This window comes from Cebus imitator, unplaced genomic scaffold (assembly GCF_001604975.1).
Source record: "Cebus imitator isolate Cc_AM_T3 unplaced genomic scaffold, Cebus_imitator-1.0 Scaffold223, whole genome shotgun sequence".
NCBI lineage: Eukaryota > Metazoa > Chordata > Mammalia > Primates > Cebidae > Cebus > Cebus imitator.
The window spans coordinates 255-15,442 of record NW_016107538.1 but is presented as its reverse complement, the minus strand read 5'-3'; the positions used below and the strand labels follow the sequence as shown (position 1 = coordinate 15,442).

Below are 15,188 nucleotides of genomic sequence, written 5' to 3'. Positions count from 1 at the left end.
TTCTAACGACAGTATTCCTTTTTAAACCTACTTTCTGATCAAACAAAATTTTTTTCTCATTGTTTAACTTATTTTTCTGATCTGGGAAACCTAAACAGAATAAAGTATGGACATATATTTAATTTTGAATTCCAAATAAAAGCTAAAAAATTGAAATATTTGAGAGCCATAGCTGGTGCAGCTTTTGATCAGTCATTTTGTGATTTTCCTGGATGGCTAATTTATTTAGAATAAACTTATTAGGGCCAGGCGTGGTGGTTCACACCTTTAATCTCAGCACTTTGGGAGGCTGAGGTGGGCGGATCATGAGGTCAGGAGATTGAGACCATCTTGGCTAACAGGGTGAAATCCTGTCTCTACTAAAAATACAAAAAATTACAGTTGGGCACTGTGGCTCATGCCTGTAATCCCAGCACTTTGGGAGTCTGTGGTGGGTGGATCACCCGAGGTTGGGAGTTCGAGATCAGCATGACTAACATGGAGAAACCACGCCTCTGCTAAACATGCAAAAAATTAGCCAGGCGTGGTGGCATGTACCTGTATTCCCAGCTACTCAGGAGGCTGAGGCAGGAGAATCACTTGAACCTGGGAGGTGGAGGTTGCAGTGAGCCTAGATGGTACCACTGCACTCCAGCCTGGGTGACAAAAAAAAAAAAAGAACCTTATTTTTTTGTGATTTTTTTTTTTTTTTTAAAGTTCCTAAGCTATCATTAGTGTTAGTGTATGTGTATGTGTGTATGTGTGTGTGTATATATATATATATATTTTTAGAGATGATGGGATTTCTCCATTTGGTCAGGCTGATCTCGAACCTCTGACCTCAGGTGATCAGCCCGCTTCTGCCTCCCAAAGTGCTGGGATTACAGGCATGAGCCACTGTGCCTGGCCAAGAATAACCTTATTAGTTTCACAGGGGTTATGAAAAAAACATGTAACTGTTGTGATGCTGGGGAACTTCCAGAAGGCCATCCTTCGAGGGATGCGGACAGAGTCTTATTAGCAAGGGCTGGCTGGAACCTTTCCAGATAGTTCCCCAGGCTTGGGCCTCCCTCCTCACCAGTCTGGCTGCATTTGCTCTATTTTTCTCAAAGTTGGAGCCTACATCTGATGGCTTCAATTAAACTATAGTAGAGATGGCCCTGCTGAGATGATTCTACAAAGCTGCTTACCTGGGGATGACAGGTTTAAAAAAAAAAAAAAGCCTTGGGTGGAATAGTAATTGTACATTTTTAATTGTTATTAGGTCAGTATCTGAATGACCTTTGAGCTGATCCCTAAATCCTAGACCTGTTCTGTTGGAGAGAATCTCATCCTAATCAGTGACCCATAGTTTCATATGTTTTCTCTCTTTTTTTTTTTTTCTTTTGAGACAGAGTCTTGCTCTGTCGCCAGGCTGGAGTGCAGTGGCGCAATGTTGATTCAGTGCAACCTCCACCTCTCAGGTTCAGGCAGTTCTCCTGTCTCAGCCTCCCAAGTAGCTGGGATAACAGGCATGAGCCACCACGCCCAGCTAATTTTTGTATTTTTAATGTAGACAGGGTTTCACCATGTTGGCCAGGCTGGTCTGGAACTCCTGAACTTGTGATCCACCCACCTCAGCCTCCCAAAATGCTGGGATTACTGGTGTGAGCCACCGCACCCTATCTTATATGTTTTTCTAATTAGACAATATAAAATAATAACACTGGCATAACAACCACTGTTAAATACTGACAACTTCATAGTGGTGAGCCGCCTACACTCCTTTGTCCTCTTGCATCTTTTTCCTTCTTGTCTTTTAAGGCCCATCTGCCTTTTCAGACACTTTTCAAGCTGGTTTCACTTAAAATGAGTGTGTGTGACACTGGAGAAATTAAGGTTGAGGTCCTGTGAACTCGAATACACGACCATTTTGTTGAAATTAACATGAGTAAGAGAAACTCACCCCGTTAGTGCATGCTTGCCCTTGTTCTCAGTCTCTCTGTGTATGTTTGTAGGTATATGATGTATATGTATATATTTTTTGGTTTGTTTTTGCTGGACTATTTGGAGTTAAGTTGTAGACATGACAGTCATAAATATTTTAGTACGTATTTCCTCAAACAAAGAGTTGTTCTGCATTGCTACAATACTATTATTACATCCTTAAAATTTAACCAGTTGTCCCAGTAAGTCCTTGATTACTTTTTAGTGGTGGTTTTCCTTTTTATATTTTCTGTATTTTGATCCAGGAACCAATCAGTGATCACATATTACATCTTGTTGTCATGTCACTTTAGTCACTTTTAATCTGGAGTAGTCTCCCACTCTTTTTTTTTTTTATTTTTTTTTTTTTATTTTAACTTTGGGGGTACAAGCGATCAAAAAGCAAAACACTTGAATAGGAACCCACATGGCAGTTTTAAGACTCCAGGCCAGTTGCTTTGTTTTAGGCCAGCTCTCTTGTAGAATTCATTTGTCTGATTATCTCCTGGTGATTTGATTCGGGTTAGACATTTTGGCATGAATACTGCATAAATGAAATGACTCAGTGGGAGGCTCATAACATCATGAGGCACATTAATGATGGGGGGTTCCACACTGGGGATGTTAAATTTGATCACTTGGTTAAGGTAGGGACAAAATAGTTTCAGAGTGACTACATCAATATTGCTACCAACACCAAATCTACTAAGTGAAGGTCAGCATTTCTTTGTAGTTCTTTCTGCCCTTAGACGGTATCTCAGCTAAGGGCTTACATTTTAAGTACTGTGTTCAAAAGTTAGGTTTTTTTCTCTGTGGTTGTATTATGAATTTGATATGTAGTTAGCTCCATTTGTTTCTCTTTGTATTTTCAGATTTGATTTTTCTTTTTTGATTTATATTTTGTATATGCAACATGGTTCATAAATCAAAAGTATAAAAGTAGATACTCAGCTCCATTTCTGTTCCCTATCCTTTTCACCCCATTTCCACCCACTTTCATAAGTAATCATTTAAATTTATTTTTGGCCTAACCTTCTGTTTTTCTCTTTACAAAAATAACCAAATATATACATTTTCTTCTTTCCCTTCTTTCATATCCAAAAGGTGGTATGATGCTAAGATTTTGTTGTAAATGGGTTGAAAGTGATCATAAAACACAGCTAATTCTAGTCTGAAGAAATAAGAGCCAGTGGGGTTTAGCCAGAGCATTTGCATGACCTTGACTGCCTGTCTCTAGGCTCTGTGTCCTTCAGGATGCAGCTAAGTCATCGCCTCCTTTGGGAAGTGTTCTCTAACCCTCTCCCCAATTTCCTGCCCCCAGTTAGGTACCCTTTTGTCCTTTTATCACTTTATGGTACTGTAGAGTAGTTTTTGGTTTACTTGTGTTTCTCCTCTGTTGGACCATGAGCTTTTCCTGGGCAAAGTCTTTGTCTTTTCTCTCTGTATTTCCTGTGGGCAGCAAACTAGCATATAGAAGCTGCAAAACAAATGTTGTATGAAAGCATAATTTGCATTTATGAGTACCCTTAAAGTAAGTGACTTAGTATGACAGATTAGCAAGAGTCACATGCTTTTGTAGAACTTCTACTCGGATTTGCTGGAATAACTTTTATATTGATACAGATAATATGAAATACCTAAAATTGTTTTACACATCAACAAGCAGAAGTGGGATCATGTCCCATTTTAAGAATAAGCTTCTCAAGTGCCCTATGATTCCTGAGCTTAGATCCTCTTGATGACTTCCAGTATTTAGGGCTGCTGGGCCATTGACAGTGATCCGAGCTTGAACAGATGTATAGGTAATGGGAAATGAAAACACTGCCTTTTGTTTCTCCCTGCTTTCTGTTGAATGCATGCCATGAGGAAATAGGAATTGTCTTAGAGTACATGCTCTGAGCTGCTTTTTCTAACTCTCGCAGAACTTTCTCATATACCCCTCTGTCCTTAGCACTCCTTTAGTTTGGTCTTGTTTTTATTTGGTGTAGCTATCATCAGACTGGATTTACCTTTCTGGCTGTGATTAGTATCTACTTCTATTTTAGGCAGTGCTGATGCAGTCACGGGAACAGGTTTCAGAAGAGCTGGTGAGGTTACAGAAAGATAATGACAGTCTCCAGGGAAAGCATAGCTTGCATGTATCATTACAGCAAGCAGAAGACTTCATCCTCCCAGACACTATAGAGGTAACTTAATTTCCACATGATAAAAAATGTAAACAAGTGTATTTTCTGAAATGACCATATGTTTTTTATGTAAACAGCTTTATTCAGATATCATTCACATGCCAGTTCACCCATTTAAAGTGTGCCATTCTGTGGTTTTTGCTGTACTCACAAATATGTGCAAACATTGTCACAATCAGTTTTAGACATTCCTTTTTTTTTTTTTTTTTGGAGACGGAGTCTTGCTCTGTCACCCAGGCTGGAGTGCAGAGGTGTGATCTTGGCTCACTGCAAACTCTGCCTCCTGGGTTCAATAGATTCTCCTGTCTCAGCCTCCTGATTAGCTGGGATTATAGGTGCGTACCATCACGCCTGGCTAGTTTTTTGTATTTTTAGGAGAGACAGGGTTTCACCGTGTTAGCCAGGATGGTCTCCATCTCCTGACCTTGTGATCTGCCCGCCTTCATCTCTTAAACTGCTGCGATTACAGGCTTGAGCCACCATGCCCGGTCCAGAACATTTTTGTCACCTTAAAAAGTAATTCCTTGTGACCCAAGTACACACACACACACACACACACAAAGTAACACTTTACCCTTTAGCTACCATCCGTATTCCCCCTCCTCTCTTAATGTTAAGCAACTACTAATTTACTTCTGCCTCTATAGCTGTCCCTGTGCCAGACTTTCCTGTGAATAGAATCATATAATATGTGGTCTTTTGTGTCTATCTTCTTTCACATAGCCTAATGTTTTAAAGATCTGTATAAGTTATTTTTGTGAGATCAGACTGAGAGTGTGCCAGAAATTAAATGTTTGAAGGGGTTACCATGCTGGCTGCTTATGATGTTTGTTTTTGTGTCTAGTACTTAAAAGGTTACCCACCATCATTCTGTCCATAAAGATGAGACTTTTGTTTTGAGACAGATAATATTTTATCTGTCTGAAATATATTATCTGTCACCTAGGTTGGAGTGCAATGGTGGGGTTCTCTATCTCTGCTTACTGCAACCTCCGTCTCCTGGGTTCAAACAGTTCTCCTGCCTCAGCCTCCCAAGTAGCTGGGATTACAAGCACACGCCACCATGCCTACCTGATGTTTTGTATTTATAGTATAGACGGGGTTTCACCATGTTGGCCAGGCTGGTCTCGAACTCCTGACCTCAAGTGAACCACCTTGCCTGACCAAAGATGACACTTTTGGTCACTTACATTCTTCTCTGGTTGGGTAAACCTGGGCTACAACTGGTTTCCCAGAGACATTCATAATTGTCTCCTTAACTTTATCCAAGCTTTATTTTTAATTTTTAGTTTTTGAGACACAGTTTCACTCTGTCGCCCAGGCTGGAGTGCAGTGGAGCGCGATCTTGGCTCTTTGCCTCCTGAGTTCAAGTGATTCTCCTGCTTCAGCCTCTTGAATAGCTGGGATTACAGGCATGTGCCAGCATGCTGGGCTAAATTTTTTTTGTATTTTTAGTAGAGGCGGGGTTTCACTGTGTTGCCCAGGCTGGTCTCAAAGCCCTGATCTCAAGTGACCAGCCCGCCTCAGTCTCCCAAAGTTCTGGGATTGCAAGTGTGAGCCACCGTGCCCATCCTATCCAACCTTTGTATCTTTTTTTTTTTTTTTTTTTTTTTTTTAAGGAAATCTTAGTAGAAGTTTTCCCTAATTATACCCTACAGATCCAACCTCTACAATTTGGACCTCACTCTTTTTTCCTATATATGTATTAACACGACTGTTTTTTATTTCATCATTTACAGAAAACCAGTTGTCTACCTTGCCATTAGCTCCTTGCTGTCCCCCATCTTTCCCCACCTTCTTGTCATCTCAGCTCATGTTACAGGCACTCTTGGGAGAGCTGCCTTTTCTTTCTGAATTGGTGACTGCTCTCATCAAAAGAACGTATGGTGACTCAGGCCTGCAATCCCAGCACTTTGGGAGGCCAAAGCAGGTGGATTGCTTGAGTTCAGGAGTTAAACACCAGCCTGGGCAACATGGCAAAACCCTGACACTACTAAAACAAAAAAAGAAATTAGCCAGGCATGTTGGCACGCATTTGTAGTAGTCCCAGCTACAGCTACTTGGGAGGCTGAGATGGGAGGGATTGCCTGAGCCCAGGAGGTCAAAGCTGCAGAGCTGAGATCGTGTCACTGCCCTCCAGCCTGGGTGACAGAGTGAGACCCTGTCCAAATTTAAAAAAAAAGGTATCGGGCACCTGTCTACTTTTGCTATCAGCTTAAAATCACTGTTTTACCATCTTCCACCTCTGTTAGATTTTTCTCTTCTGTCAGGAAAAAATACTGTCTTCTATGTTCTTTAGAGACTTTTTATTCCTAGATTTTATTTATTTATTTATTTTGAGACAGAGTCTTGCTCTGTCAACCATGCTGGACTGCAGCGGTGCAATCTCAGCTTATTGCAACCTCTGCTTCCCGGGTTCAAGTGATTCTCCTGTCCCAGCCTCCTGAGTAGCTGGGACTACAGGTGTGTGCCACCACATCCAGCTAATTTTTGTATTTTTAGTAGAGACAGGGTTTCACCATTTTGGCCAGGCTGGTCTCGAATTCCTGACCTCAAGTGATCTTCCTGCGTTGGCCTACCAAAGTGCTGGGATTACAGCCATGGGCCACTGTGCTTGGCTAGTCCTAGATTTTAAAATGTTCAAGAATCCAGGTGGGGCACAGTGGTGCTTGTCTGTAATCTCAGCACATTGGGTGGTTGAAGTGGGAGGGTTGCGTGAGCCCAGGAGATTGAGACTAACCTGGGCAACACAGTGAGATTGTGTCTCTATAAAAAAATAAGAACACTACCTGGGCATGGTGGCATGTACCTATAATCCTAGCTACTTGGGAGGCTGAGGCAGGAGGATGGCTTGAGCCTAGAAGTTTGAGTCTGTGGTGAGATATGATTATGCCATTGCACTCCATACTCCAGTCTGGGTGACAGAGGAAGATCCCGTCTCAAGAAAAAGAAAAAAAAAGTTATAAGAATCCTTTAAGAATGTAGTCAGTCTTGTAAGCCTTGATTCTTGGACCTGCCTCAGTAATAAATCTTATGGAATTTAAAAAACTGTTTAATTTATATGCATTGTTATCTGAGAATCCTGTTTTTATATTAGAGTTGCTTTAGGCTATAATTGGAAGGATTTCTAAAAGACAGAACTAAAATTTAGGAAGAAAAATAAAATAAATTTTATACAGCTTATCACCTTAGGAAGCCATCTTTCCATTATTTACCTCTGGCCTAAGGTCATACTTTGCTCGTGGTAGATGTTCAGTAAATGTTTGAATGAATGATAAGTGAATAAGTCAATAAATGTTATCCTCTTAGTTGACACTTGCTACTGAATTTATCTTTTTTGTCTTCATTTCCTAACTCCTCCCATATATCTGCAAGTAATAGTAGAGGGTTCTAAGGTATTATTTCTATTGAATGGCTTATTGTAAGTCACTTAACCTTTTTTTTTTTTTCTTCTTATGAAACAGTTTTGAGGGAAAAATATGGCTCACAAGATACCATTGGGCCCAAAATGTCTCCTTTCTATAACCTACTGAATGTTAACCTGACATGACACCTTCCCCGAAGCTCTAAGTGGCTTAATGGTCAAAGTCTTAATTTTTGAACATTGAAATAACATCTGAAATTCTAGTTATAGAAAATCTTTGGTTTATTTTCTTTCACTCTCACAAACCCAATAATAATTTATTTGTTGAATCCAGGCACTGCGGGAATTGGTATTAAAATACCGTGAGGACATCATTAATGTGCGGACAGCAGCAGACCACGTGGAAGAAAAGCTGAAGGCTGAGATACTTTTCCTAAAAGAGCAGATCCAAGCAGAACAGTGCTTAAAAGAAAATCTTGAAGAAACTCTGCAGCTAGAAATAGAAAACTGCAAGGAGGAAATAGGTGAAGATAATAGTGATGTAGTTTGGAATAAGAGTCACTAAATAAAACTGTATTAAAGAAGTAATATATGACCGTGGAGTCTGGAACACGTAAAAGCATAGGAAAGAATTTAGTAAGGACTCAGTCCATTTTTTGTAATTTTTAATACAAAAATTAGCCACCACGCCTGGCTAATTTTGTATTTTTAGTAGAGATGGGGTTTCTCCATGTTGGTCAGGCTGGTCTCGAACTCCCAACCTCAGGTCATCCGTCCACCTCCAAAAGTGCTGGAATCACAGGTGTGAGCCACCACACCCAGCCAAAAACTTGTCTGTTTATGAGTTCTGTGGCCTTTTTGGCAATTATTCATAGATAGGAGACTCAGTACTTGAACCCAGACCCAGGGGAACATGATTTGATGCGTGGCAGTTCCCTGCAGAGATATGATATATGATCTAGAAGTAGTTTATGATACAGTAGCCATTTGCGTGGACCTGAGCCTAAATATGCTGACTGCTTGGTGATAATTTTGAGAAGGCAGCCCCACAACCCATGTTCAGTATATGTTTGCATCCTTTGGAGGTGTCTAAAATTTTAAAACAATTTTCATCAATAATAATAGATGAATGCTAACACGTCTCAATTTTTTTTCTTCTAGCTTCCATTTCTAGCTTAAAAGCTGAATTAGAAAGAATAAAGGTAGAAAAAGGACAGGTAAGTCGTGAGTTTCAAATTTCAGCAACCAGTGGTTATTTATTGACTTCTATGCTAGACACAACAAACAAAAAATAATTAAGGCATGGGCCCTGTCTTAAGAAACTTCTGTCTAGTGGGGAAAAGACAATGGGGTAAGGGTGTGATGTGACTGAGAATGCCTCGTGTGTCAGGCCACGTTAAACTGAGGAGGTGAGGCTAATGTGTCTGTAGCCCGGAGTTGCCTAGTGTAGTGCGAAGATAGACCAGGCATGGTCATAACATGGCATATGCTTAGAGGTACAGTGGAAATATGTATGAAAACAGTACAAACGAGATGTTTTCTAGCTGGTTTAGTCTCTTAGACATCATCATTACCTTTCATAGTAATCCTATTCAACTTCTTGACCTCATCGTTCCTTGATTTAGAGATTTTCACCTCCACTCTGCCCTCCCTTCCCATGCACTGGGCTGAACTTTGCCCGACTGTGTCATCTCACTGCAGCCTAGTTCCTTGAGCACAATCTGCCATCCTGCCAGCTCTTCATCCTGCAGGCCTATCCATCTGAGTATCTCATTCAGGCCTCCAGTTTGTTTTCCCTTTTATCCTGGTTGTAACAGCTTCATGGCTTGCTTGCTTTCCCCTAGGTTGCATCTTACTTCCCCTCATCACCCACCACATCTGCCCCCCTCTTTGACTCCTTGTCCTGCTGCTGCCCTCACTTGACTACTGCTGAACCCTGGACTAGTCCTGCTGTCCCTAGCTGGTGATGCCACCAGACTTGGTGACACTGCATGCTCATGCTGCCAGATAGGCCTCCAGTGTTTCTCATGCAGCCTTTCATGTGTCCTCAATTGCATCTCTTCCATTCCTTAGAGGGGCAATTTCAGTCACCTTTACCTCAGCCCCATCGCTCAGCAGATGCTGGCCTCAGTCCTCAGGCATAAGGCAGGGCCACCTTCAGCTACTGGGCTCCTCAGTTACAGGTTCTCCTTTTATTCCCAGCCTTCTCTTTTTCTTCAGAGAAAATAATGACCTGCTTCTGACCATAGTGCCTTGGCATAGGTGCTTTTACTGAGTATCTTTGGACTTTTCCAGATGTCCCCTCACAGCTCTTGACTGGTATTTTCCATGATGCATGAATAGGCTCAGTTGTCTCCCATTCAGAGAAGACGTTTCTCTTTGCACTCCTCTCCCAAGATACCAATCTTTCTTCCTTCCTGTTGCCACAGTCTTGCTCATCTCACTGCCTGACTTCCCAGTCACCCCTTCACCTGCTGCAGTCTGCTTTCTGCCTCCACTTTGCTACTGATATTGCACCAGAAGAAATGACCAGTGCTCTAAATACATCACATCCTTTCCACTCCAGCTGCCACTCTTTTGAGTTCAGACTTCACTCTCACCTGACTTACTGTAACAGCCTAACTTCCTTGCCTCCAAAATCTGTCCCCTTCTAATTCATCTCCATATTGAAATCAAGATGATCTTTACAAATTATAAACTTGATCACGTCCCAGTCTAGTGGAGAGCCCTCCAGTGGTTCCCTTTATGTACAGGATCATGTCTATATCCTTGGCCCACCAATAGCTCTCCTGCTTCAGCACCTCTCCGCCTCATGTTGGGAGTCTGTGGCTCCCAACATACTTGCTGTGCTTGTAGGCAAGCCGAACATCCCACTGTTCCTGCATGCGTTTTTAATGCATGCCCTCCATTCCCTCTTTAGACTAGAGTATCTCTCTGCATCCTCTCCCCCATGTCACCCTTGTCTTTCCTCTGTAAAAATATAGGAGTCAAATGTCCTCTCCTCAGTCCTTTGTAACTTTTCTGGCAGAATTAAATGCTTCTTCCTTCATCCATGTCTGTTTCTCTGTTCTCCATCTTGAGGCCTTAGAATATAGTTTAAGTGCCTAATTAATGGTTAATGAAAGAATAGTTCAGGAAGAATACATAGGAGATCCACAGAGATGAAAGAGAGAGTAGTAGTATTCCAAGGGTAGCCTGAGAGTCTCGGTGTAATTCTCCAGGCCATAGGCTCTTTTAGGCAGTATACTGGGGCTCTAAGGGAGTTTCTATGAGTTTCAGCCTTTTCCTTTTTCACAGTTGGAGTCCACATTAAGAGAGAAGTCTCAACAGCTTGAGAGTCTTCAGGAAATAAAGATCGGTTTGGAAGAACAGTTAAAGAAAGAGACTGCTGCTAAGGTAGTATTTTTCTTGGTCATTTAATTTTAAAAAGCAGGACTAAGAATGTAGGATCACATCTTATGTGTTTAAGAAAAAAATATTGGTACTTTGAAGTGTCACTTTTTAAAAAGTTGGCAAGATTGTCAGCTTGTGAAAAGAAAAAATGTAAACAAATTGATCTGTTACAGCGGGGTTAAATCTTTCTGCTAGCTCTGAAGGCATGTGTCTTTGGCTTACTTCAGATAGTAGGCAATCAGGGCCATTGACCAAGCTTGGGCACTACCTAGTTAGAAGCACTGATTTGAAAATATCATTCCATTTGACGGATATATCAAATCCAAGGAGAGATTGTATCAAACCAGATTTGCTGCCTAAATTTTGGTTAGTTCTGTTAGAATAAATATGCATGTTGTGGGGGTACTTTCCTAGAAATGGTCTTAGTGAGCTTAGTGGTCAGACCTTGAAGTACAGACAGTGTTGTTTAACTGTTTGTTTTCAGAAAGGCTCCCACACATCCTTCTCGTTTTCTGCTAGAGAGATTGGGGATAGCTGGGGCTGACTGGGGCATATTCACTGTTTCCTGGTGGATGCTTGACTATTGAGATTGTCAGAGGAAATCCTGTTTGTATCCCTGTTGCTGTGACAGATGCTGATCTTAGCAGCTGTGTTTTGATGATTATAGCCAGTCACCAGCCACTGCGGGTGGGGGTGCAGCACTTTAATCCATTTCTTCCTCTGGCTTTCATACCCAGTTAATCTTAGGACCTAGAACAAATATTCTAGACGGCTTGCACTCTTGCCTTATAGATGGAAGAGACTGGTAGTATATAGGAGTGTGATGGATACCCTCCCACTTTTCTGCTCTAGTAGTAGGTAACTACAAGTTACTAGATTTCCTGATTCTGACCTTTGCTCTTTGGCATTAATCTTCATTCAAAACTTGTATTTTTCAGGCCACCGTTGAACAACTAATGTTTGAAGAGAAGAACAAAGCTCAGAGATTACAGACAGAATTAGATGTCAGTGAGCAAGTCCAGAGAGATTTTGTAAAGCTTTCACAGACCCTTCAGGTGAGGCATTTGGGGAACCACAGAGCATGAAGGCAGTTTTAGGGGACAGAACCTTGCTGATCCCTGACTTGACCACTGGCAGTAGCTAGAGGTTTAGAGACTATGGCTGCTCCTAGCACCACCCCAGATGTCTGCCTCATCATTCAAGCCAGAAACCTGGTGTGTTCTTCAGACTTGGCCCCCTTTTTTTCCTCTATACCTGCCAATTTTGCCTCCTTATGAGTCAAGTAAACTCCTCAGCATACCATGTAAGACTCTTCCAAGCCAGGCCTAGCCCAGTGTTTTGCTTATCTGTCTTGTTTTATACTCTCATGTTTAACTACTTATGGTTCCTTGCTCACAGCGTGGTGTTGCATCTGGTAAGCATCTTTGTCTCATCCCCTCCTGACTCCTTCCTTTCAAGGCTCAGCATAGGTGTGTCCTCTCCATGGAGCCCTTCATGGTCCCTGAGCTGGGCTAAAGTGCCTTCTTCCGTGTGCCATGCTCCCTCAGCACTCTATGAATACCTGTAATGAGACAATGACATTTAGAATATTGTTCTAAAACTCTTAAGTTTGTTTCCCAGTGGAACTGTAGATTAAGGGTCAGGAGTCAGGTCTCATTTGTCTCCATAATCCTAACAAGGTACAATTTAAAATCCTAATCTGGGCTGGGCATGGTGGCTCATAGCTGTAATCCCAGCACTTTGGGAGGCTGAGGTGGGAGTTAAGGACCAGCCTCGCCAACATGGAGAAACCTCATTTCTACTAAAATTATAAAAATTAGCTGGGGCTAGGAGTGGTGGCTCACTCATGCCTGTAATCCCAGTACCTTGGCAGGTGGATCACCTGAGGTCAGGAGTTCGAGACCAGCCTGACCAATATGGTGAAACCCTGTCTCTACTAAAAATACAAAAATTAGCCAGGCATGATGGCACATGCCTGTAGACCCAGCTGGTTGGGAGGCTGAGACAGGAGAATCGTTTGAACCCAGGAGGTGGAGGTTGCCGGGAGCCGAGATCACACCATTGCACTCCGGCCTGGGTGAAAATAGCAAAACTGTCTCACACAAAAATAAATAAAAAATAAATCCCAGTCCGTTACACAGTAACTTCGGGGAATTATTTAAAAAATTTAAATTGTTCTTGTTGTCTCCCTTTGACATTACTACTACTCTGGTAAGTTAAATCTGCTGCATCTCAGCTAAACCAGTCAAAGTTCAGAAAGTCTAGGCAGGAGCCACTTGTACTCATCTCACCATTGTTTCTTCAGGTGCAGTTAGAGCGGATCCGGCAAGCGGACTCCTTGGAGAGAATTCGGGCGATTCTGAATGATACTAAACTGACGGACATTAACCAGCTCCCCGAGACATGACACCCTGATGGCAGGATTCTAGCCTGCACTTTGGGTTTTTAACTCATCTTTAGAGCAACATTAATTGTTATTTAACTCTTACCTGAAGAAAGAGAAGTCACAACAAAAGGAAGACTGGAGAAATGCTTACTTCTAGAGGGAGAAGACTGTGCAGCACAGGAAACAGCAGCAGTGGGGCGATCTGCAGCCAGGATACCTTCAAATGGGAACACTAATGAGATTCCAGGCTTGATTCCAACAGGCGTGGGATCAGATTTGGTGATGGAAAAAGTGCTGTTTCCTTGCCTGCTTTCTCCCATAGATTTTTGGAACACATTTCCCTACCCTAAAGCGACATCCCAGTAGTGTTTGGAATTTTCTGTTCATAGATATTGGAAGAGAGAATTTGCTTTACCTGTTGTCTAGAGCTCATCAGTAACAGCATTCAGTTAGCAGACAGAGGTGTGTAGTATGCTGTATGAATATTTTATATTAAAATATGAAGGTTTGGAGCAGGCCATTGGCTACTGACTATATTTCCCTTGCTCAGTACATTTTTGTTTTCCTTTTACCATTTTATCTTGTTTTGGAGGACCTTAAATGCTACTGAAACTTACCTGAGAACCATAGGACTGTGGCAGACAAAACAATTCAGGAAGTGAATTAATTATGAGGATCTGAAAACTTGGTTGGGGCCATATATATATATATATATATATATATATATATATATATGTGAACGTTAAAGGAAAAGCACAAGAAACTTTGGAAGCACTTTTTCTGCAAACTTAGATGATCGTCATGGGCCCACAGGTACCAGGATAAAGCCAAATTGGTACCATCTACTCTTTAGAAGTGTTTTAGTCTAGTCATTGGATCAGTGAAAAACATTAATAAAACAAGCTTTGTCTGACAACCTCTAGTATACATTTACAAATCTCCTTATTTTTCCAACTTGGATCATTAGGCTTAAGTACTACTTGTTTCAAATGTGTCAAAAACAAAAATGGTAACTAGGTTGACAGATATTTTGTATTTTTTCTTTTAAATTCAGATCTGCAATGTAAGTAACAATGCTTCTGGAAAGCCAGTTAGAATATTGATCAATTTGGAAATCTGCCATCTCACTTTACAAGAGGTTAGATTCCTTTCCTGTGTGAAGAAAGCCTCAATGAAACAGGTCTTTGCCATAACTTGATGATTGAGTGCTACAGAAAGCACAAAGAACTGATTCATGTTCACCAATACCTGCTGAGTACCGACCCAGGAATATCCAGTGGATGGATGGCTACACTGTTTAATTCATCATCCAGATGGTTCAAAGGTAAAATGGTTTTCAAATAATTTTTGAGATTGGTTGCATCACAGCAGGGTACCTGAAAGAGGCTTCTGGGAGTTAGTGAACTAGGTAGATTGTTTTGTTCACGTAAAGCCACCATCCACCGTCAACTTAAATTGTCTTTGTTATAAATAAGGTCACTATGGACTTGCCCTAAAGATCTTCTGTACTTCCGTGTTCCATAGGACAAATGATAAGTACTACATACCTCATCTCTTGGGTTATTATTGTAGTCTTGCATTCATGATTATGAATTTAAAAATAAATGCTAATTATGGAAATAGTACTAAAGGCTTGCTGCGCATGAAACATTATTTTAATTGGTTTAAAGTCCCTTTATAAAGAGTGCTACATGGTTTAGATAAAGGAAACACATAACTATCGAGTTACAGGGGATTTTATTAATTATAAAATGCAATCAATTTAAATTACATAGGTTTAAGACTAGTCCCTTGGATAAGCCCCAAGCAAATTTGTCTTCAGATTATTAAAATTAGTGCTGTAAATCAGGGTGGGCAATTCATAGCCTTTCTGAACTGACTGAACTATAGCTTGCAGTGAAATGTTCTGCTGAGA

At 41.2% G+C, this 15,188-nt stretch overlaps 1 protein-coding gene across 3 annotated transcripts in view; it reads left to right on the top strand.

The window, feature by feature from the left end:
• LOC108281232 (rab GTPase-binding effector protein 1) overlaps positions 1-14,903 on the top strand; it is a 123,128-nt gene extending 108,225 nt beyond the window's left edge. For all 3 annotated transcript variants that reach the window (XM_017496709.2, XM_017496708.2, XM_017496710.2), the window contains 6 exons: positions 3,990-4,130; positions 7,829-8,018; positions 8,656-8,711; positions 10,792-10,890; positions 11,826-11,942; positions 13,193-14,903. In XM_017496709.2, coding sequence (XP_017352198.1) covers positions 3,990-4,130; positions 7,829-8,018; positions 8,656-8,711; positions 10,792-10,890; positions 11,826-11,942; positions 13,193-13,294 — 705 coding nt within the window. In that variant the 3' untranslated portion in view covers positions 13,295-14,903. The remainder of the gene's footprint in view (positions 1-3,989; positions 4,131-7,828; positions 8,019-8,655; positions 8,712-10,791; positions 10,891-11,825; positions 11,943-13,192) is intronic.
• Positions 14,904-15,188: the final 285 nt, after the last annotated feature.